The 24,470-nt window shown below is 35.7% G+C and overlaps 1 protein-coding gene across 6 annotated transcripts in view; it reads right to left on the bottom strand.

The window, feature by feature from the left end:
* Positions 1 to 354: 354 nt before the first annotated feature.
* The window catches only part of LOC149568686 (uncharacterized), a 59,891-nt gene continuing 35,775 nt past the window's right edge, over positions 355 to 24,470 (bottom strand). For 2 of the 6 annotated variants that reach the window (XM_089821574.1, XM_089821575.1), the window contains exons 4-15: positions 12,398 to 12,486; positions 4,323 to 4,369; positions 4,124 to 4,204; positions 3,871 to 4,036; positions 3,501 to 3,786; positions 3,290 to 3,355; positions 2,634 to 2,753; positions 1,918 to 1,987; positions 1,750 to 1,799; positions 1,644 to 1,661; positions 1,374 to 1,447; positions 903 to 1,150 (exon numbers count right to left, since the gene is read on the bottom strand). In XM_089821574.1, coding sequence (XP_089677700.1) covers positions 984 to 1,150; positions 1,374 to 1,447; positions 1,644 to 1,661; positions 1,750 to 1,799; positions 1,918 to 1,987; positions 2,634 to 2,753; positions 3,290 to 3,355; positions 3,501 to 3,786; positions 3,871 to 4,036; positions 4,124 to 4,204; positions 4,323 to 4,369; positions 12,398 to 12,486 — 1,234 coding nt within the window. In that variant the 3' untranslated portion in view covers positions 903 to 983. Of the gene's footprint in view, positions 1,151 to 1,311; positions 1,475 to 1,573; positions 1,662 to 1,749; positions 1,800 to 1,917; positions 1,988 to 2,633; positions 2,754 to 3,289; positions 3,356 to 3,500; positions 3,787 to 3,870; positions 4,037 to 4,123; positions 4,205 to 4,322; positions 4,370 to 12,397; positions 12,487 to 24,470 lie in introns of those variants that run through there. The other 4 variants (XR_016362635.1, XR_016362636.1, XM_089821576.1 and 1 more) reach the window with 4 other exon arrangements.

The raw sequence follows: 24,470 nt of genomic DNA, 5'->3' as shown, positions 1-24,470 counted from the left end.
ATCTACTCAAAAAACCACATAGTTAAACAAATATTGCTAATGAAATATCTATCTATTAGGAAACTTCAACTATGAGATCACTAAAAGGTTTCAGGTCCTTTCAAAACCTGTTTTTACTTAATCAAAACTATGAGATCAGTATCATTGCCCATTAAAATGTCTATCTATTAGGCCAATTTCTGCTTAGAGTACCCTTCATAGAGAATTATTCTAGCTCCAGATTATGCTATTATTCTAGCTCCGGATTATGCTATGTTGTTCCCATGCTGATATTTCATTTAGAGAGAGCCACAATACATTAACATGTCTAAATAATCACATTTGTTTTGCAAGAAAATTACCAAATCCAAGAAATCGAGCAAATTTGAGACTATCTATATGTACCCAAGATACCTTAAAACATGGGTAAAGGTTTTAGACAAGAGGTAAACAGATCTAAGAGTGGGTAATATTAGGGCAGTGCAATCATCAGTGGAACTGCCTATCCACAGATAATTTCAACTACAAAATATAAAAACATTGCCAATTACAATTCTGTCTATTTGGGAATTTATGTCCTCAATACTCTTGATAGAGATATTCCTCATACAGGTGTTGCTACCCTGCTAGCGGGTCCCACAACACATTAGCCAATACAACTAGGCAAACAAATTGCAAGTAGTCAAGGTCCACTCAATAAATTTCACAAATTAATATAACTGATATGAATTCAGGTTATTGCACCTAAAGATTAGCTCCAGTATTAGGAAAACGGAAAGTATGACATATTTCTAAAATGATGTATATGGAAACAAACTCAATTGTCCCATAGCACAGGACCCACGAAACTGCCTTACAAATGAACTAAGTCCTAATTTTTTCTCCTCACAATGACTCGATCAAATTTAAGACCACAGATGAAGTTTGGTGAATATAGGATAGCAATGCAAAGTAATGCCATCTAGAGAGCTTAGTAACTGTTTTGCATTTGATACTCCGCAACATCAAAGCGTTACCAAGAGTGCGCTATTGAAGAAAAAGCAAGATAGACATGTGGCATCATGCTTTATTCCTCTGCCCATTAAAACTGTCAGATTTCTATTCATCATGCAAGAATTCCGGCCTGATTTCTCAACCTTTTTGAGACTGAACTGCAAGTTTAACCTGTGAACTGAAACATGCCATGTTGATCGCATGATCTACTAACTGAAGACTTGCTTGGCTGATAAAACGGCCTGAAGAAACTAACAGAACAAACAAAAGAAAGATGGCCTAATGCACAATTAATCTATGGAATCACAAGAAACATGAAAAATTTAAGGTCCTATGACATTTTCTAAAGATTGACAACAGACAACCAAGGGAAACAAACTAAAACTGAAGAAAGATAAGACCTAGCCATTGCCGACAAGAAAAAAAAGCTTCTGCTGAGGACAAGATGTCAAGCCTATCCATTGCTCTACTAGCAGCCGCATCCCCATCCAAATCAGGGATCCTGTAATAAGCAGCAGAGAGCAAATAAATCTAAGTGAGCTTCAAATCGCCTAACATGCATACCAATTTATCAAGTGCAACAACTACAGGAAAACCTTACCTCAGCTCCATTAAACATCAGCTAATTTTTAGATGGAGAAGGGGAGCGACTGCTACTAGTATTACTAGCACTTCTTCCTCTTGCAAGCCTATACAGAATATTTTAATTAGCCATTCTTAAAACTTGAGTATTGCAAGACAGTGCAATAAATAATACTCTGCAATTATAATACATACCTCTTAGGACTTCGACTTCTTGAAGCTTTCCTATTCCCACGAGGTGAACGCTGCACAGGAAATATTATATTATAGGTCAGGAGAACAGCTACTCACAATCATTTTCAAATAAGCAGGCCAAACATGATATCAAAATAAGAAAAACACAATATCAAAGCAGACACGCACCTTTCTTGGGCTCAGTGACTCTGATGATGAAGAATCAGACCTTCCTCGTCTTCGAGTGGGTCCTCGCACCCTGATAAAAAACATAACCGAACATGTGTAAGCAAATAAAACCACCATACAAGCTTCCTTTAAACATTATAGACAGCATACGAATAAGGGACAATCAGCCCATACAATGAGGGCATCAAAACTTAAAACGCATTATACAGGTTCCAGCTATTAAAGATTTCTCTACCGCATCTCAATAGATGTCATGCAACAAATATTCATGATATATTGCAAAGAAGTATGCAAAAGAAGAAAATATCAATTTTATTTAATTAGTCTGATTATACATAGAACAGTTGACAAGAGCCCCAAACACGGAGATTTTCTGTCTCAACCTACCAGGGACATGATTTGATTTTAGAGCTCTGTTGCAACTCCTAAAGTTCCTTTTGTTTACAGAACAATGGCAGAGCACTAATATTTGATGTCCTTGTTACAAGTACTATTTATTTTTAGAATCTTACATTCCTAGAATGTATTATAAATCAATCATCTGCATTCAATTATAGAATCAGAACAGCATGTCTATATTAACACTGGCCCAAATATCAATATTGATTTGGTGCAGAGATCACATCTGCATTATTATGTTTTCTATAACGAAAAATATAAGAATAAATAAATATATATATCTATACACAACAGTTACTCTAAAAATCGATAATTACCTGCGAGGTGAAGACAGTGATCTTGAACGAGATCGAATGGGCCTACGTACAGGAGATGGACTGCGCCGACGAGGAGGAGACCTACGTGGAGGAGAACGAGCACGTCTGGGTGGAGGTGAGCTGCAAGAACAGTATAATGTATTCAACTAAATATTTAAATTATAAGATATATGATGAAGGCAACCAATTTAGTATTTCATCTTTCACTCGATATGAACAATGAAAATGAAAAATAAACAGCATGACAACAACCATAAATAATGGCACTTAATAAATCATTCAATTTAAGACTCCTAACAAGAAAGACAAATTGCAACTTCTTCAAGACAACATAAAGTCGCAACAAGAAGATAGCATGCATATTTTGGAAATTAGTATTGATTATCATAATAAAAGTACACATTTCAAACCTTGGCTAATTGAAGAAAAGAGAAATGCTATATTATAATATCATTGAAGAATAGACCAACATAAATACAAAATACAAAGTTTTCTAAAGATTAAAGTTATGCAATCACATTGTAAAATCTGTAGAACTGTAAGGATTCAAAAGGTGCATTACTTTCATATTTGAATTTAAAAACAAGGTGCATCGGCAAATACAGCCTTCTATTGAAAATATAAACACAAAGATCTGGCTTAGATTAGATGTTTACCGCCGTCGTGAGATCGGTGAACGCTTCCGGCTAACAGGGCTTCCTCTGACCCTCCTAGGAGATGTTCTAAAAGAAGAGCACGCATCAATAAATATTGGTTAAATACAGTGTATTAACAGAAAAATCTATCGTATAATTAGCAAAAATATTTCTAAGGAATTGAAAAGGCTTCAACCCTAATCAAATAGTGAAAGAGCATGTTCTTGCAAACCTGATGGGTGATCGAGAACGCCTGCGAGGTGGAGAGGATGGTCGACGCCGAGGAGGTGAATCTCTCCGCCGAGGAGGAGAATCCCTTCGCCGAGGAGGAGAATCTCTCCGTCTTCGAGGAGGTGAATCAACACGACGCCGCAAAGGCGACTCTCCTCGACGACGAGGTGGCGACTCAGCACGACGTCGAGGAGGAGATTCAGCACGACGACGAGGGGGAGATTCAGCACGACGCACTATTGGAGATCGTCTGTGTGGTGGGGATGCTTTTCTTCGTAGTGGGGAAGCTGCAGAACAATATCAAACCATGGCTAAAGAATCATGTTCTCACTACATTATCGAAATATCAAGTATTATGTACATTAATTTACCTTCTCTTTGATGCACTAAATCATCCTTTCCTACACTGGGACCAACAGCCTCCCTTGTTCCATGTTCTACTGAAGGTGGTACTGCAAAAGCCTTCGGGGGCACAGGCAGTTTTGTACGTTGGGGAAGCGTAAAATGTGCACTAACAACATTACCATCAATCTGTCCCTGTATATAGTAAAGAATAAATTGATTAAATTTTCTTACGAATCACTCACAATTGAATATTGGTTGTAACACAATTTCACATCTTACTCCGTCCATGTACAACAATGCCTTTTCAGCATCAGCTCTTGTTTTAAACTCCACATATCCATATCCCATGGGCAACTGAACCTGAAAAATAATAATTTCAAGTGTGTTTGAAAACAAAAAATATATAATATTCATACAAAAGAAAACTATGCAATACTACACAAACTGTTAACAAACAACAACATCAAGTTAATCTTACACTTCGATCCATTGCCAGTTCCACACTTACTACATCACCAAAGTTACCTACAAATATTCAGATAGCAACCATCAACTAGTGTACATTAAAGATAAATAATTTATAAGTACCTTTACTTCAAATGATAAGAGAAATTATAAAACAAACAGCATTCATATGGCCAATGGATTTTGATCCAGACCAAAGGACCCTTCAGCTTGATTCACCTATCCTGATATCACTTTAGTGCTTGACTTGATAAACAGTCTAAAAAACCATCATCAAGTCAAATGCACATAGTAATTACATACAGCGGTGCATTGGTGGATATAAAGCTTTGAAGCCTGTGTTTGCACGGAGATCATTCTAAATGCAGAATTTCATACAGTAATTCAATAGAAATATTATCCGAGACTACCCTCATCTACCTATCCTTGCAATATATAGATGAAAACATTCATGCTATCAATTGTTTATTTATACACAAAATATATTTGAACTTCAAATTGGAAGGGTTCTGAGAGTCCACAAGCCATAATTCTATTGCCTCTTGTTAGTAATAGGTAATAGCCATAATGAACTAGAAACAACCATATTGCATCTTGTTGGTAATAGGCCAACAGCCATAATGAATAAGGAGCCAGTGCTAGGATACATAACCAAAAGCAACCACAAGAAGTTAAGAGAGACTTTGTAAAAAAGACTTCTAACCGTAACAAATGGTGACTATTGCCTTCAGTCATAGAAATATATCCAAGACTACCCTCATGTACCTACCCTGGCAATAGAAAGATGAAAAACTTAACATTCATGCTATCGCTTGTTCATTTAAACACAATATATATTTGAACTTTAAAATGGAAGGGTTTGGAGAATCCGCAAGCCGTAACTCTATTGCCTCTTGTTAGTAATAGGCTAACAACCATAAAGAATGAGGAACAAGAGCTAGGATACATAACCAAAAGGAACCGCAAGAAGTTAAGAGACACTTCGTATAAAAGACTTGTAACAGTAACAAACGGTGGCAATTGCCTTTGCTGCCAGGCTGCATACAACCCAACATAAAACCTTGGGCTAATCTTGTTGTGTCTTCTGTTTGAAAACCAAATTATGATGTTCCCGTCCTTCTCCAAGTCATGACAATCCAGTAATACAATTTTGTAAATTCTCTAGAAAGACAAAATTTTAAAAATATATCTAAAGATCATACATTAAGAAATCAGATATCTTATCAAGAAACCAAGTAAGGAATAAGCTATGCACCAATCAAAACATTATCAATTTCACAAAACTAACAGAGAGATTGTGATTTCCAGTACATGTAATATCCCTAATGGATATCATATCAATTTTTCTCATAAACAGATTTCAACATATAATAAATAACTCATGCAAACCTAACCAGCAACGTAAACCAGTCAATGAACCGATAATGCTCATTAAAACATTCAGTTTTGACACATCAGATTTGCTATTGTATTATAGAACCAGTAATACAATAACATGTAGAGTTCAATCTTACAAACGGCAATAACAGTCAGATTGAAAAAATATAAAAGAAACTGTAAACCAAGCATGAACTCTGTCCTGAATCCACTGCGGCGATGAACCGGGGCTATGTCCAATCCACCAATGATGGCCTGATGGTTTGCGTCCTCAGGTCTGACATGGAATATGTAAACTCTCGCAATGTTTCTCCAAGAGATACCTAAATTCACCAAACAAACAATAATCCAAGCATGCTGAAAATGAACTCCTCATCCTTCTTTTATGCTCAAAACGATGACCCTTTAGTTTCCTTCTCATGTCCTTTCGTCTTTTTCCTTCTTGTCACCTTTAACCCGCTTAATAATATTAATTTGACCCATTTAATAAATTTGCATTAAGCTCCCTCAGGCCAAAATTAATATTTTATGAGTTTGACTTCAGAATTCCAAGCAAAGAGCCGAATGCATTGTTGTGATCGGCAGTTGAATATTGTACAGCTAATTCTTCTATTAGAGACCATCGTATGGGATAGAATGGAAATATACTTGGACTTGATATAATCAAAGCTTATATTCACCACATCAGAATATTAATACCAGTTGATGAGCTTCCAAGGTGATTTACTCTATCAATTTTTATAAAGAAAGGCTAATTAGATTATAATCACCAGAGGTCCCAATGACCTCTGGGAAGATAGTATTAATACTGTTACAGCAAGGTATACCGCAAAGAATGTTCAGATTCAGTTGCTCTCTATTCATTAAGATATTAAGACAGCGCTTTAATAGACTTCTAAACACAGTAAATAGAAGGACGGAACAATATCAAATGATGATGTGGAGAGACACAACAGCATTTATACTATATTAATGATTACATTCTAAATCAAGTAACCGCTATCAGTAGCATCGACTATTATTCATGCACCAGGAATAGTGATTCACAGATACAGAAATTTGTAATTGAGACATAAAAAAGGACTCTGGTTTGAATATCATTACTCAATAGCCCTTGCGGGCATTCATACTATTGCTGCTCAAAGAAGATTAATGTTATCATTGATTGAAGGTAAGTTGACATGACTAAAGAGTCAAATATAATCTAATATATTCCAAAGTGATTGCATATGACAAACGATTCATTAAGAGTTAGTGTTTGCAGTAATTAGCAATATAGTGATTAATCAACAACACTGATTAGTATTGGAAGAGGTGCGATTTAGGTTGAGTTGCAACCATTCAACATATGCCTCTCCAATACTTATTAAAAGAGAACAGAATCCTTCAAAGAGACAACAGATTAGGAAAAATGAATCAGAGTTTATTAAATATATTTGGTACTGATCACAAGAAAGAGATCAGGAATTAATATATATTTAGTTGCTGGTAAGCATCATATAACAAGAAGTGGCCATGCTGTGACTGACGAAATTTACACTGATTTGCAGAATATTATATATAAATGCTATTGGGAATAAAGGGGCCACTATACAGTCTGTGTGTACTATGTATCATAAATAACAGTTTATAAAGGTCTAATCAGAATTAAATATATACATATATTCCTAATTGTATATAATCCATTTGAAGTTAGAATATTCATAGCCTAATCCTTAAATCACTCACTAAAGCCCCTTAAGAAGATAGGTTGGTGCTGTGTAGGGAGACACACGGTGAATCCTCTCATGGTAGGTAAGTTCCAAGGTGGGTTAGGACACATATTTCAAACACCTTGGGGAAAATCATGAAATGGGTATGAACATGCCTTCCTGATGCCTTGAGGTAGCATTCCTGTATATTTGTCTCCAGGCACCCTATCACAGGTATATCCACATTCCTCCGTAGAGTTTCTCATCAGGAGAGAAGGAAAGAATTGGTGAACTATCAAAAGTATTATGAATTCTTAATTGTTTCTTAGCTTAATCTGATCTAAATGCATAGTGATTTATGTTAGTCATTGAAAATTGACAGCATTTGTTACAGATCTGGTGGTTAAGAGGTTAACATTGGAAGATTTATGAGCATTTGTGAATGACTCTAAAATTGACAGCAATGAGAAGTTTCTGCTGGCATGCAATGCTGAAAAACAATATAGCCAAATATGGTAAAGATGAGCAGACTAATCATCCATGTTACCCTGGGTTTCCAGAGCAGGGGGATGGGGAAACAGAGTTTTGGGAAGGACTTTTTTCCCTGAGCAGGGGACAGTAGGAGGGCAGCTATATAAAAAGGGATAATTTAAAATATAGGATATTCATATGAAAAAATGAATAAAGTATGCTTATATATATTATAGAGCTTTAAAATATAACATTTGTGTTAAATAATTGAAATAAATCATCAAGATTCAAGCATACATTTTACAGGCTGCTAGGGTACAGCTTCTCCAAAGCTTCTGAGTTTCCAAGGCGCCCCCATTTTTGAGACATACGAAATTATGCCGGAAATGCGTCCCAAGGTAACACTACTGATTATATGTTGTAGCACACAAAATTAACAGAATACTAACATCTTAGAAATACCACTCTTCATTTGTTTATTATTATTCATAATAGTATATTTTTAAAGATATGAATACCAAAATGAGTAAATTGAAGAGAAATAGTTATCAATTTATGATTTCTAGGTAAATTAATAAGTGCCTGACAACCCAACAAGTGCTGTGTCTCTTAGCCATCCCCAAGCAAAAGGTCTCGTCAAAGCTATAATCATGGACCCAGGTGATATTGAATTTGCAGGTGTTTCCAACTTACCTAGAAGCCAAAGTGCAAGGCATCCTTCACACATGAGAGAAGTAACCACAAGCTTTTCCCAAATATGCAAGATGTATTGGTCAAAGAGGTGAATACAAATGTACAAATACCCTACTTATAAAGGCATGAGCAAGAAAATAGAACCAATGAGGTGCAAGGGTTTGTACAAACACCAGACACAACAAAACTAGTAGGAAATAAAATAAAACTAATATCTAACCACCTAGAAATATGAAATGTTGGATATCTAAGTGAATACTTAAGAAAGCGTCAATAGGTACACAACTATCTCCTTCAGCACCAACCCCCTTTAAGTGCAACATAGGGAGTACAATATGCAATCTAAGATGAATTATAAATCCCGACAACATTGCCATGTTAGGTACCCATATACAACTACAATCTAGATGTCTCACAAATAGACAGAGAGAAAAACTTATGGAAGAAAACTTTTCTCCAAAAGAAAGAATATAAGGGACTAAGAACCCTCGAAAACAATGTTTGAAACCTAGAAAATAAAGGAGCATTAGCAAAGCACAAACAAGCTGCAGACAATTGTTGAACCAAGACTGAAATGGTGTGGTAACCGAAAGCCTCCTATAGAACAACTGAAGATCGAGATCAAGAAGACAACAATCTACATGAGTGTCCCAAAAGATACTACTTGAACAATGATCAAAAGGCAACAAAGGGAATAGCATTTGATAATCAAATATACAGATGGCACATAAATCTGCATATGTGATCGCAACAACACTAATCAACCAAGTTGCATGAGTTATCTCATCACCATTGCTCAACCATTGTTGATCAACTCAAGAATGAAGGTTGCCTCCACAAAACAAGAATGCAAAAGTGTCTCAACTCACTCTACACAAAACCAAGGAAGCACTAGCAGGAACAATCCCAAAGTACCCCATAATGCTTGTTAAAAAAATGTATATTCATTAAAAATAAATTAGATTATGGAGATGAAGTCTTCTTATATAGAAAAGCACAAAAGAAATGAAAACTTTCTAAATGGCTGACAATAGGAAAGTTTCCATATTATTTAGAAACTAACTAAAACTAAAACTCGCCTAAGAAACTAAATATCTAAAATATCCAAATGTCTAAATATCTAAATGACCATCAATATTAAATACTTTATTAAGGCTGACTGGGGGGGAGGGGTGTATATAGATCCATTGAAACTGTGTTACCAAGCAATGGCTAAAGGAGACAATACAAAAGTTTAAGTAGCCAATGAGCACCCACAAATGAAACAAAGGATGTGTATCAAACTACACACATGCGGCAAGAATACTAGTAGACGGACACTCACTTGGAAAAGTTGTAATTGACAGACAACAAAGTGCAACACGACCCCCATGACACTTTATTATACAGTGCGAGTACAATAATAATACACAACATTGTGCAAATTATGCAATAATAATGGTCCACCCCTCTAATGGCACCTAGGGGCAAGGGTGTGCCATAGCAACTAGATAGTGCAAAAGAAAAAAATGGGCATGTGAGTGGCACAGAGCCAAACCCACATACACATTAAACACAAACCCATGAAATGCCAAATCAACAAAAAACGAGTCCCATCAAGGCACCTTGCAAGTAGTAATTGACCATACCATGTGACCACCAAAGCTACAAGTGAAAACAATAAGCACGGCCCCTATGCAATCTTGATAGAGATCTCTGGCAATTTTTGGTGCCACCTAATCATCAGTCCAAGTCATAACACTGATTAATCACCAAATCGCAACTACCAATGCACCAAGTTCAAGTCACAGATCTTGAAGTGAAAAGCCACTTACATAAGATACACAATAGCAAGGCATTAATTTAAGCACATTGGAGGCCTCTCAAAATTCTGTCCGCTATTGCTGCCAATGTTTCTTTTATGCTTCAGCTATTAAACCAACTAAATAGCCTCCTTCACAAGAAATGTAAGATAGCCTGCAAGCAAATCAACATAACCTTGGAACAAGCGTGGAAAAAAAAAGCGTGCTATCAGTTGTTGCCATGGCAATGATGCACAAAGAGATTAACGAATCCAGGAGCCAAAGATGGAACTGAGAACAATGCAAAGGACCGAATTCGCCAATTCAAGATGAGGCCACTAAACAATAAAGAAAACGCAAACCAGCTGAAGTGACAAGAAGCCATGCCCTTGAAAGACTTTACCAGCCTCTAATAACAAGACAAACACCCTCCAAGAGGCAAAACTTAATCAATACCTCCAGCCAGAATGCAATCACTGACAAATGGTTAAGAGAGCTAGTCCAAGGATTAAGGCCACCAAATCAATAGCCTAGCAAAAAACATGACACAACCACTGGCAAGATTACGTGCCTGATGAAAAGACCAGCCACGTGCCTCCAAAACAAATCAATCACCAATGTAATATGCCTTCGATGGAGGAGAGAAACTGGCAAATAGGCTTCCAAGAAAAAAATCGCAGCCAGAGAAAATGTGAGGCCAAGGCAGCAAACAAAGCCACCAACCAGTTTTTAAAAAATAAAGCAAAATTTGCACAAATCTCGGTCAATAGAGGGTTCCCATGGACCCCCTACTTGCATTGGAGTGCAAACTAGAAAGGGCCTGATCCAAGACAGTACCTTACACAAACCACACAAAAAGAGGATGGATGAATGCATGCTGCAAACCAAAAAAATGCTCCAAGGAAAATGCAATCACCAGGTATGAAGGCCACCAAAAAAATGCTCACTGCAAATAAACCACCTTCAACCAAACAGATCAACCACAAAATATTACGCCACTAAGAAACAGATCCAAAGCAAAGCAATGTGATTCTAGAAACAGCTAATGAGACGGCCGATTGGCCTTTCACAAATCAAATATTACTGCAGATAATCTGAACAATAACTCGAAATGGACTTGTGAAAAGGCTTGCAGAGGAAGAAGATTTCACAAAGCTCTTCTAATACCATAAAGTGGGAGCCAGACTGCAAGTCACCCTTCACACATGAGAGAAGCAACCGCAAGCTATTTCACCAATGTACAAGATGTATTAATCAGTGAAGTGAATAAAATGTACAGATGCCCTGCTTAAAGGCGTGAGCAGGAAAGAGAACACCAATGAGGTGCAAGAGTAGGCACAACCACCCAACACAAACAAAACTAGATGTAGGTAGTGAAATAATATTAGTATCCACCTAACCACCTAGAAGTATGAAATGTCCGATGCCTAAGTGAATACTTAAGTAAATGTAAACAGGTAACAACTATTTATTCCAACAAAAATAGCCTACATGCACTTTCAGACTATCCTTAAAAATTCATTTTATGGATTCTTTACTCTCCCAGATTTATCACTGATAAGATGGAAGGCAGCACAAAATGTTAATCAAATTTTCAACCAAATGGAATCATACTTAATATAGCACTACCAAAATTGCATAATCTTATACTCAGCACATGAATAGAAAACTTTTAGAATACATAAATACAAAATGTATGTCATTCTTCAATATTTAGATACACTTTGGCTTGTGAAATTGTGCAATTAATGAGAGTTGAAAGATCAAAAGAGAATCATTTAGCAAAAAAAATAAAACAAAAATATTACTGAATTTACTCTTTTACAGTGTCCTTAAATAGGGTATTCTGTATCACAAAGGAATGTTATTGCTGCTACTCGTGAAATTTTGCCTTCTAATTAACAAATTGCAACAATTTATAGTAAGTGATGCAATTATAATTGGTATGTCTATAAATTTTGTACTGCTAGTGGGGTCATATGATTATGGTATAACTAGTATACAAATTGAAAAAATATCATAACATAATATTTACACAATAATCTATAAACACATAAGAGTCATAAGATACTTACAGAAAATTTCCTTCAGATGACTTTCATTCACATTTCGGGTCAAATTTGCAACATGAACAATTACCGACTTAGGGGGTGTTGGCGATTTCCTGAAATGCACCATTTTTATATGTCAAAAACAAAGTGTATCATACACTTCATTTAGTTTTTATATGTCAAAAACAAAGTGTATCATACATTTCATTTAGGGGAAAAAACACTTGAAAACAATCAACTGATAAGCCTGTCATCTCCTGTGCTGCAAATTAAGACATTCAGAAATGCTTTGAAAATGAAAAGGAGAACGAAAACTGCATGCACGAATTTACAATTATGAGTTACAGCTTCTAACCTAGTAAATAATAATCCTATAGTCTAATCCAACCATCTTCATGTGTATTACTTCGAGCAGCACTAATCATAAACAATTTTTGTTATGCTCAATAAGTATCTGTTCCAAAGATATAGCCTTATATTCATTTCACATTGCCTCTGAGAACCAAAGTACTAAAACATATATTCATTCCAATTAACAAGTAAAATCTGTAGCTTAATTTCATTCATTACTAGCAAATTAAAAAAATGCAAGGACATAAAAACAGAACCTCCTATAAATTTAAGCTAAATTTTGATTGAATTGTGAACAAACTGCCAGATTAACATGCGAAGGATCCTTAGAGATGATGATGGACTACTTCATTTACTGTGTGATCCATAGTTAGCAGAATCAGTGGGCACACAAACTTACAAAATAATTTGCAGCAAGTTCTTCCAGAAACCAGTGAACTTGGAGAGTGTAAAGGAGACAGACAATTTTCAGCAAGTCTCCAGCCTTGACTCATACTGCAACTAAGATTGAAATGCAAGACAACTTTTATGGATAAAAAATGTTCTTTACACTGCACCCTAGAGTGTTCTTTTATAATTAAAATAAAGACCAAGGAGACTGCACCTGGGGTTGAGAGGCAAATGATTGGATTCAACAATGAAACATGTAAACTGAAAATCTTAAAGTTATCACCATAAGATAGTTTAAACAGGATGATAACGAGCAATAGATTTGTAGCTTGTGGACTCTTTGAAATTGATTGATCAATATTCAATTGTTATGGAACTGAGTGATGCGCTTAATTGTGATGTAGCCAAAATTACATTACATCTTTACACAGCTTCTAAAGCTATATCATTCCTGTCCTTACTGATTTTGTGATGGGATGCTAATTCCCAGTCCAGTGAAAATGACATGGGATTCAAAAATGCATCTGAAAACCTAATACAGAGTGCTTCTATATGCTGCCTATTCTACTGAATGACAAGTTTTTCATACCTATTTACTCTAATATAAACAAAAAATTCAACATTGCTATTGCCTTGCCTTTGTCACCATGGAGAAACATTTATTGAGTTTCTTTATTTCCAAAAATCTTGCATCATTAGTCATTGTAGATTGTCCTCTCCCAAATTTTGCAGTCCATCCATTTTGCATTCCGCATTGAATGATAGATGTCTATTATACATATTTAATCTAATATACTAAAAAATTACTACATTGATATTACCTTGCGTCTTTCACCATGGGGAACCATTTATTGGATTTCTTTCTTTCCACAAATCCCGTCATTTGTCGCGGTAGGTCGTCCTCTCCCAAATTGTGCAGTCCATCCATTCTGTATTCTGGCCTCTCCTCCTCATCCCTGGTGTCAATGCCGTCTTCCCTCATCTATGCATGTAAACAGTCCCCTCCTCCATTCTGTCTCAACTTCAACAATTTCACAAGAAAACCCAAATTTCGTTTGATGATGGGCTTTCTCCTTTCAAAATAGTTTTAATTCCCAAAAGACTAACCCAGCATTTTGGACTGATTTTCCATAACTCCTGATGTCAAGGTAATCTCTAGGGTATAATCGTAAGCTCTGCATCGATATTGTCCATTACTTTATCCGAGTCTCCTAAATCTCCTCTTTGGAGATTTTCCTGCATAGCACTTTTACAGAATCTTTGTTTTCTTCCACATGTAAATGTTGTTCCTCTGAGAACAGTTGAAATGTCCTTGTTTGCTCTGAATCTGTGGGCCACAAAAAATGAATTCTCCTAATATTATTTTAACTGCCTGAACTATCAAACAGTGGGAGTAGTTTCTCACAGTTCTCAACCTTTATCTTTCACTTCTCCAATAAATGTCATTTGTCTGTTGTTTGAGATCATACAGACAAGGTAATCCATGATATCGAACTAGAGACTTGCCAGATGATCACTGAAGAATGGGGCATCCTCTATGATGTTTGGAATCATTTATTTTCTTTTTGATGTCTCATTATCCATATTCATATCAAAGAGGCCTTACCAGTTTATCTCATTATTGTTTATACCATATTTCCTGGATTAAATTCATCGAAAGAGATGGTTTACTAATTTTGGTATGGTTACTCTGTGTTTCTAGCTCATCTTTAAGCATCCATTGTTCTTGATCTGAGTGACAGTATAGCCAGAAATTTCATTTCGAGCTTGTGGCAATACATTTTGGCAATTATTCCTCCCTCTTACATTATCATCAATCAGTTTCTTGTTTACATTGTTTTTATTCTTGTTGTGTCTAGGTAAGAGCTGACATCAGTATCCACATAGCCTTCTTGAGGTGTATGCTCATTTTATGGCTCAAATTATATTTATCCCATTCTTTATGTTGTTTAATCATTTTTTAATTCTAATTTTAAATTGTTTAATTCTGATCTACTGGCCCAATTTTTCCACAATCTATTCCATCAGCACCATTTTCTGCCATACAGCCTCTGTATTAGCCTTTTGATATATATGGTTAAATGTAATACTTTTAATAGAATAAATAAATCCAATGATCTTCCAAGCAAGGCATTCAATTTCCAATTGGAGCTGTTCCTGTTCTAAGAGCATTTATTACTATGGTTGAATCTCCTTCAATATCTACCTACTGAACACCTAAACCTTTGGATGGAAATAGCCCTTCTCATAATGCTCTCGTTTCTGTCCTATTATTTGTTTCCTTTTCTAGGAGTTTTGCTAATCTAGCTACAATAGACCCATCCAAAAGATGAATCACACATCCGATTCCTGATATTCCAAGGTTACCTTGAGAAGCTCCATCGAAATTGAGTTTAAACTATCCATGTTTTGGTGGAATCCATACACTTTGAGCTCTAGCACTCTTGCTGCTTGTTTCCCCATTTTCATAGAAGGGAGGAATCTTCAGCCTGTACCATTTATTCCTGATTGTTTCCATCCCAATTGGTGAATTTAACATCATTTGGGCAACATAATGCAAGTCTTCTGTTGGGGACTCCATTACTTCTATCTCGCTTATTAGCGGTTCCGATTGCATTTTTTTCCCTAGAAAAAATCTTCAGTTTATTCTTTCCACAACTCCCACATCATTGGTGACGGTGAGACATCCACAGGATTCTATACATGCTGCTTTTGTTTAAACTAGGCCAGCATTTAAAAAGACTCGTGTTATCATTGGGAAGGGCTTGTTATCCACCCTAATTTAACGCTTAATCATGTCCAACATTCCTATTGATTTACTGATTCTTCTTCATTTCCACAAAAGACATTCAGAATTCTGCGCAGTTATGTAATGCTCCCCATATGAAAATTCCAGGCATTGGAAGGCAAACGTTATCCCAACACAGTTGTATTGGTATATCTGTTTTCATGAATTGTTATTTTCTAATCAAAGCACTTTAACCATCTCGACAGTTAAATTCTCCTGATTTAACCCCACATAACACTAGTTTATCTTCACCATTTCAGAATACTGCATTTCTACTGTCAATTGATTTCCATTTCCATCCCAAGGATGGATCTCCACTGGGTATCACTATATAATCACCTACATGCACTCCCCATTCATGTTCCAACAATACTTCAACCCTATCATTGCTCATGATTTTGTATATTATTGTGTATTCCCCCAGGAATCACTCCAAAAAAATTTATTATGTCCATTTGCAATATCCTATGACCTCTATGACCAAATCTTTGCATATGACTATAAAGTGCTACACCTCGATCATTTTGATGGATTTGGTATTCTCAAAATTCCACGTGGTTCATTTCATTTAAGTATTTGCATTGTAGTATCCTAACTCCTTTTAAGTGTGGTTCCTTAAACATCCTCCATGCCAGCTTTAGCCCCCAATGCTTTTTTCTTTTATCATAGCTGGTTTCTTAAACCTATGCTGCCTTCTTCTTTTGGTCGACATATTATTTCCCATGCAATCATCATTTCTTCTTTTCAGCCATTCCCTCACCAATTGAATGATCCCATTTTCCATTTCCAGTATAGCATTTGCCCCCATTGATGGGGTTAGGCAACAAATCTGATAGATAGGTAGTTAAAATAGGGCTTCTTTTAATGTGATAGATATACCCAACTATTTGGAGGGCAGTTTTCCTTTTCTGAAGCCAAGAATGTTGAGTATTTCTGTTTCTTTTCTAGTATTGACAAAGAAGAAAAAGAATTTCAATTTTTCATGACTGATGAGCTGCTCTAATGCTTTGGTATACATATCTAAAATGTTTTTAAGTTGCCTTGCCTCCTGTATGTTGATGAGAAATGGCTGGTTCCTCCAATTTCCTCAATTTCTTGAGCTTTGCAACATGATTGGTTTGGTAACAAACCCTACATCTAAATGGAATTACTTCATAATCCATCAGCTGCACCCAAGCCTCATTTGTCAATTTTGAAGAGAGATAAGCCAGAAGAATTTTTGTCAAATCCATTTCAATCAAATGTGAGCGAATTGCAGGAAATATTCACAACCCTCATCAACTCCTCAAAATCTACTTGGTGTATTCCCAACAGCCTCAAAGAAAGAATAAAACCAAAGTTGAATCAGAAGATTTGGGAATCTTACCCAATCGTAATTTTATCGAAAGATTCAGAAGGCAGGTTGAAAGTCGAATACCAAGGTTTTAGCAGCAGTATACATTTGTTCTCCCAGCACCAATGAGATTCATGCAAGATTTTCTTTCTATCCTCTAGGTTGTTGAAAACCACTACAAAAACCCTCATGCTACACCGTATATCGGTACCTCTCCATGTTAATAATTTGTAGCTTCACTCAGATTATTCCAGTAAATGAAATTAAATGCATAAGTGGTCTATCACTTGAGAATTTCATCTCTATCCTTTTCTGTATACTGCTCTAATTGATTGCTATGATTATGGTTATCATTATGCATGATTAATAATTAGTATATTATTAATCGTGTATGTATATATATTTAATAATATATATGTATATTATTATATATACGTATATATAATCAAGTTTAATATAATAATTATTAATCAAACTGATTATATTAATTATGTTATATATCTATATTGAGTATCAACATTATATATTAATCTTGTTGGATATCACTATTGAATATTGATATCATATTATGCTATCAAAAGTAAGTATCAATATTGAATACACAGCAAACATATCAATTTGTAAATCAATGGAGATTAGTTTAAGTGATCAATCATTAGACATGTCTCTACGTGAAGAGGAACGTATGTACGGGAAACATGTCTCCATGCACACACGCACACCCACACACACACACAGATATATTGGCCAATTCAAATATCTTGTAATGTACAGAAATCAAAATGCAAAGCAAGATACAGCAGCAACATAACACATACTTACATAGTTTGGTATCAACTCTTCAAAATATATCAGTGATTTTATTTATTCTTCAGATCAATATTGTCTTCACATCATATCTCAGCAAAATTATATTAATATCGACATTAAGATCATAGTCGATCGATATAGATTCATATTAAAATATATTCAGGCTCTATTATTGTGATATTGTGATCAACATATCATATAGAATTTGCATATCCATCTCGAGAACGGTGATTAAAATTTAAAATTCCTATAACCTATAAATCTGATCAAAACTTAACATGGTATCAAAGCTAGCATAAGAAAGATCTCGTCAGAATTATAAGGAGAAACAAACTGAGTACCATTAAATTCTCTAGAATTTCATATTCATTGTTAGATTTGAGGACCGCCCTGAAGGAGCTGCAAATTTTGCATCTTGGAAATTTAGAATTATGCTTACACTAAGAGAACATGACTTGAAAATATTTGTGGAGAAGGCAAATCATGTACCTAATGAAGACGATGAGAAACTCCTAAGGACAAGAAACAGCAACAAGGCCATAAAGATGTTAGTGGAAGCAGTGAAGGAAAACATAGTTCCAATTATCTCAAAATTAGAGACATCATATCCAATGCTCACAACCTTAGAGAACATGTATGAAATAAATAACACGAGAAAACAACAACTCCACCATGTCAAGATGTACAAGGGAGAAACTATCACATCTTACGTCATGAGGATAACAGAGCTAAGAGATCAAATATCTACCATAGGCCACACAATAGAGATAGCAAGGAGTTGAGCATATTGACTCTCAACAAACTCCCTACTTCTTGGGAAGCATTCATTCAAGGGAAAGTGTTCGATCTACACTTCCTAAGTTTGATCGTTTAAAAACCGACTGCATTCAAGAAGAGTCAAAGCTGATCACTAGAGGTATTGGCTCTAATGAAGATATCCAAGTTCTAAATTCTCATTCTCACAAGAAAGGGAAGAAAGGTAACTTCAAAAGGAAGAAAAGGAAGGACTCCATTGGAAAATATATATTCAGGAGGAGGGACGTGTTGACAAGTATGGTCACCTCATAATGAAGTATCTAGACAAGCATAAACCTCAAGCCTCCAATGTTCAAGTTAGTGAGGCAAGCTCCGATAAGGACTCTATAAGACTCGTCTAGTATTCAGTCCTGTCAAGTCAGGTATCTACCAGCCTTAAAACTTGGGTCATAGACAATGGGGCATCTCATCACATAACAGGATTCAAAGAGTACCTAGATACCTTGGCAGAAAATTCAGATGAGGAAGTCACCATTGGAGATGATTCTAACTACCCTGTGAAAGGAATCAGAACTTGCACTAATTAACTAAAATCAGGCATCTCTCTTCAACTGAGAGGTGTATTATTTGTAACAGGTATCAAGGGTAATCTGGTTTCCATTTCAGCCCTTGAAGACAATGGATACCGAATTGCCTTCATGGATGGTAAAGTTCTAGCATGGCCTATAAATTCAAACATCATGAAAGCTTACACCATAGGAGTTTGACATCGATGTTTATGCAAACTTTGCGCTTCTCCTTCTCCAGTCCTAATTCATGAATCTTCAAATACAATGTGAGATTTGGCATAGAAGATTAGGGCTTTTCCATTTTCATACTCTACCTTCAATTGAGAAAATGATGACAAGTAAACCATTACTTAAACAACAACATGAAGGAACCAGCAAAAAGTGTGCCCTGGGGAAGAACTCTAAAGGCACCTTTAATAGTAGTGAAAGTAGATCTTTAAAAAGTTTAGAACTCATTCATTCAGACTAATGTGGACCTATGAAAGTAACCTCTTTAGAAGGATTTTTGTACTATGTTAATTTTGTAGATGACTATTCTAGGAAAACATGGATATACTTTTTGAAATGAAAAGAGTCTCATGAAGTCCTTATGAAGTTTAAGGAATTCAAGGCTCTAGTAGAAAATATGCCAGGTAAAGAATCAAAAGTTAAAACCCTAAGATCTGATAATGGAAGGGACCACATCTATCATATCTTCAAAACCTTTTGTAATAATGCTGCGATTAAGAGGGAGTTTATTGTTCCTTATAACCCTCATCAAAATGGCATGGCATAAAGAATATATAGGACTATTGTAGAAGCAACCAAAGCCACAATGCATGACCAAAACCTTCCTTCAAACCTCTTTTTGGGCTGAAGCCTCTATTACTGTTGTTTATATTCAAAATAGATGTCCTTAATCTGTTTTGGAAACAGAACCCTGGAAGAAGCATTTAGAGGGACAAAACTTGACATAGCACATTTGAGAATCTTTGGTTGTCCTCTTTGCATTCACATACCCAAAGAGAAGAGATCTAAACTAGAACCCTCAAGGAAAAAGGGAATATTTGTTGGCTACAATGCAACATCTAAAGCCTATAGAGATTATATCCCTGGACAAATATTTATTGAGTTAAGCAAGGATGTTGTCTTTGAAGAAGATGTTGCATTCAAAAGATATTGAAGAACATAAGTGTCCTCAAAATATGGAAGAGGATCATACTTTTGAGATTCAGGGGGAGACCCATGAACCTATGGAAGATGATAATCACAATAAACCTATGGATCTTGTTGATGGGCCTAGTGACACTACTATGAATCGGAAAAGACCTTTATGGGCAAGAAAAATGATTGAAGAGGCTGAAAATTATGCAACTCCAAAAGGAACTTTCAGGGAAAGAAAAAGATGTAATAGATATTCTAGCTATGTTGCACTAATGGGAGAAATCGTCAAATCAAAACCTTTTAGTGTTGAGGAAGCCTTCAAACATCAGATTTGGAAGGATTCCATGACAAAGGAATACCAATCTATACTTAAGAAGGATATTTGTGACATTATACCTAGACCAAAAGACAAATCAATGGTTTCATCTAAATGGCTCTTCAAAGTCAAACATGTCCAAGATGGGAATATTAAAAAATATAAAGCAAAGTTTGTTGCCAAAAGTTTTTCACAAAAGGAGGGAAACGATTATGAAGAAACATTTTCTCCAATTGCTCGATATACCTCCGTCAAGGCTGTGATTCCTATCACCACATCAAACAGTGGAAAATTCACCAAATGGTTTTGAAGACTGCATTTCTTAATGGCATAATAGAAGAGGAAGTGTGCCTCGAGCAACCTGAAGGATTTGTAATACATGGTAATGGTACTCATGTTTGCAAATTAAAAAAGGTTCTTTATGGTCTTAAACGCGAGCCTAGCATGAGAGGATAGATCACTATCTTTCAGGATTGGGTTTCACCAAGAATGATGCAGATTCAATTTATACTTGAAGGGAATAAATGATGACGTGTTGATTCTCATTCTTTATGTTGATGACTTATTGATTACAAGAGAAGATCATATCATTACCAAATGCAAACAAGACCTAGCATCTGAATTTGACATGAAAGATTTGGGTCTTCTACACTACTTTCTTGGTTTAGAATTGTGGCAGCAAGCTGATGGAATTACTCTAAATCAAGAAAAATAAACTATTGACATTCTGAAAAAGTTTGGAATGATGGGTTGTAAACCCATGTCCACTCCCACGGAGACAAGCTTACATAAATTAAAAGAAGCAGTAGTGAACTCAAAATTAGCAAATTCCACTCTCTGCCTGCAGATGATTGGGTCCTTGATGTACTTTGTCAATATTAGGCCAGATATTTTTTATGCAGTAAATGCACTCACTCAATTTATGTACGAACCAAGGCAGTTACATTTAAGTGCAGCAAAACACATTCTGAAATACTTGCATGAAACAATTCGATACGGTTTAAGATATAATAATATAGATCTAAATCTGCATGGATATATTGACTCGGATTGGGTTGGAAGAATAGTTGATCGTGAAAGTACTTCAGGGTGTTGCTTCAGCATAGGATCAACTATGATTTCATGGATTAGTAGGAAGCAATCTTCACTGTGACAACCAGAGTTTTATAAAGTTTTCAATTAATCCAGTCTTCCATGACAGATCAAAGCATATTGAAATTCCCTACCATTATGTTAGAGAAATGGTGGAGAGAAATGTTATTCAATTAAGATGTATTAGTACAAAGGCATGAACAGTAGACATTCTCACCAGGCGTCTCTCCAAAACAAACATGGAATGCATAAAAGGTAAGCTAGGTATGGTAGAAATGTCATTTTATCCGAGATTGAGCCTCATCAAATTAATTTGCTGTACTATTATATTCTAAAGATGTTTAATGTGTAAACTCTTTTATTGTCATGTGTGTCATTCCATGACTTCATGGGCCCCTATGAACATCATTGAGAGGTGACGATCTTTCAATGATGAACAATTGTACTTCTAGTTGTGATTGTAAGGTAATTAAACCGTACTGTCAAGATGGATATCATGTGACTTAATATATGTGGATATGCCATGAACAGATATCCTTATGGTAGGCATCATGTGACCTGATGCCTGTGCACATATCAAAATGGATATTGTGAGTATGGAGAATATCGTGTGACTTGATATTCGTGAACATGTAATTACTCTTGATATCACTGTGAGGTGATATCATTTATGTTGGATATCCCGTTATCCGTGGATATGCCATAACTCCTAATATCACATTGAGGTGATATCTCTCCCACACAATATATGGATCTATTGTGTCTACATGAGAATAGTAATCATCCTCCCTATCTAAGAGCAGGTATTAATGATTTGTTAGCATAGCAATCACACATAGGTGCAACCAAAAAATGTCAATGATAAATCCTAATCACATAAATTTTCATAAAAAACATGTTATCTTAGTATAATCAGCATGAAAAAACCTGCAAGAATAACAACCCACTTACATCATGAACTCTCTCAATGTGATGTTGGCATAGGAATCTCTCAACATGACAAGCCTACAAGGCTCTTATATCAAGGACTCTCAATGAGGTGACGTCATGGAATCTCTCAACGTGACAAGCCTATAAGGATCACAGCCATTTTACATCACAGACTTCTCTCAACATGATGTTGTCATGGACATCCAACTCCCATTATGGAATCTCTTAACATGATGACATCATGAAATCTCTCAAAATGATGACATGATGGACTCTCTCTACACGATGTTCACAATGATTTCCCTCATAGGTGAAAGAGTTTCTCAAGCTACTTTACAACTATATATTTTAAATTAATAAGAAATCATAGTCAACAAGAAGGAAAAACACAGTTAAGACTCATTTCCAGAAGGAGTCTCAATTTCTACAATACCTAACTTGACACAGAAATAACTTATTGACAACATGTATAAAAATGATGAGGATTTCATAAAGACTCCCTCTCAACAGAAATAACTTTGATCATCACAACAGATGAGCCCTCCCTATGAAGCTAAAACATCTCCCTCTCAATGTGTATCATCAAAGCAACCTCCTCATATTCATTGATTTCTTGTTGCACCTTGCAACCAAGAGACGTTAATTAATAACACATAAAACCAACTTATTATACAGGGATCAATTCTAAAACCAAAACACTATTCCTAGCATTATAACATAAAAAATTCAAATATCACTGAATACGTATCTCTATATTGGTTACAAAGTCCATTTAACAACCATTGTAGCCATCTTGCTACAAACATTGATGTTGAACTTTTCCTCCTTTCATTAGATTGCTTCTTGAATGAAAAATGCAACAAGTGGACTGCCAGCGAAACAAGAAGGATCTAGTATTGTTATCCCTAGAAAGCACTTTTGCATTAATCTTTCCTCCTCCCTATACCTATCAACTAATTTTCTCTATGTGCATAAGAAACAAACCTCGTCAACAAGAACCTCCATTTCTACAAGCGAACTTCTGATGGTTTTCACAGCCTCAAGAAGAGTGACTACAAATCCCCATTGAGAACTAGAATTTGTGAGTCCTAATTGTCCTCATGACACTACCATTAGAGCTGTAATTGGAATCCACCTTTCAAGTAAAACCCTTGCAATCTTTGGATGAGTTGATGAGCCAACAGTTTCAAGAACAATTGGACAAGCCTCCTCCAACGTCTAGCTTTTGTTGTCATCCAACAAATTTTTATTTTTTAAAGATTCAGGAACTAATTACCTTGTGATCCCAAAATTTCCAGCATAATTATCTGCTAAATTTCACCAATCCAAATAGGGCAGGTTCCAATGTCGATCAAACAAGTTATATAGAAAAATTGCTCTCTTTGCAAGGAGATTGGAGCTCCCTTCTAAAAAGGGAAGATCAACTATATCACGCAAATTTTTTGGTGGATACAATGATCCATCATGTTTGGATTTGAATGGCACTTGGGACAAGGCTCCTTGTCACAGCTTCATCATACTCACATCTCATGCTTAGATTAGGAATGGCATCAAAACAAGGTTGTTGGAGATTGTGACCCATTTTCATTGTGGCATTACTCAAATAATTTGGCCTAGCT

This window comes from Cupressus sempervirens, chromosome 3 (assembly GCF_028749045.1).
Source record: "Cupressus sempervirens isolate cs-2001-9-10 chromosome 3, ASM2874904v1, whole genome shotgun sequence".
NCBI classification, from domain to species: Eukaryota; Viridiplantae; Streptophyta; class Pinopsida; order Cupressales; family Cupressaceae; genus Cupressus; species Cupressus sempervirens.
The sequence above is the reverse complement of the archived record's forward strand: the minus strand, read 5'-3'. Positions and strand labels throughout refer to the sequence as shown.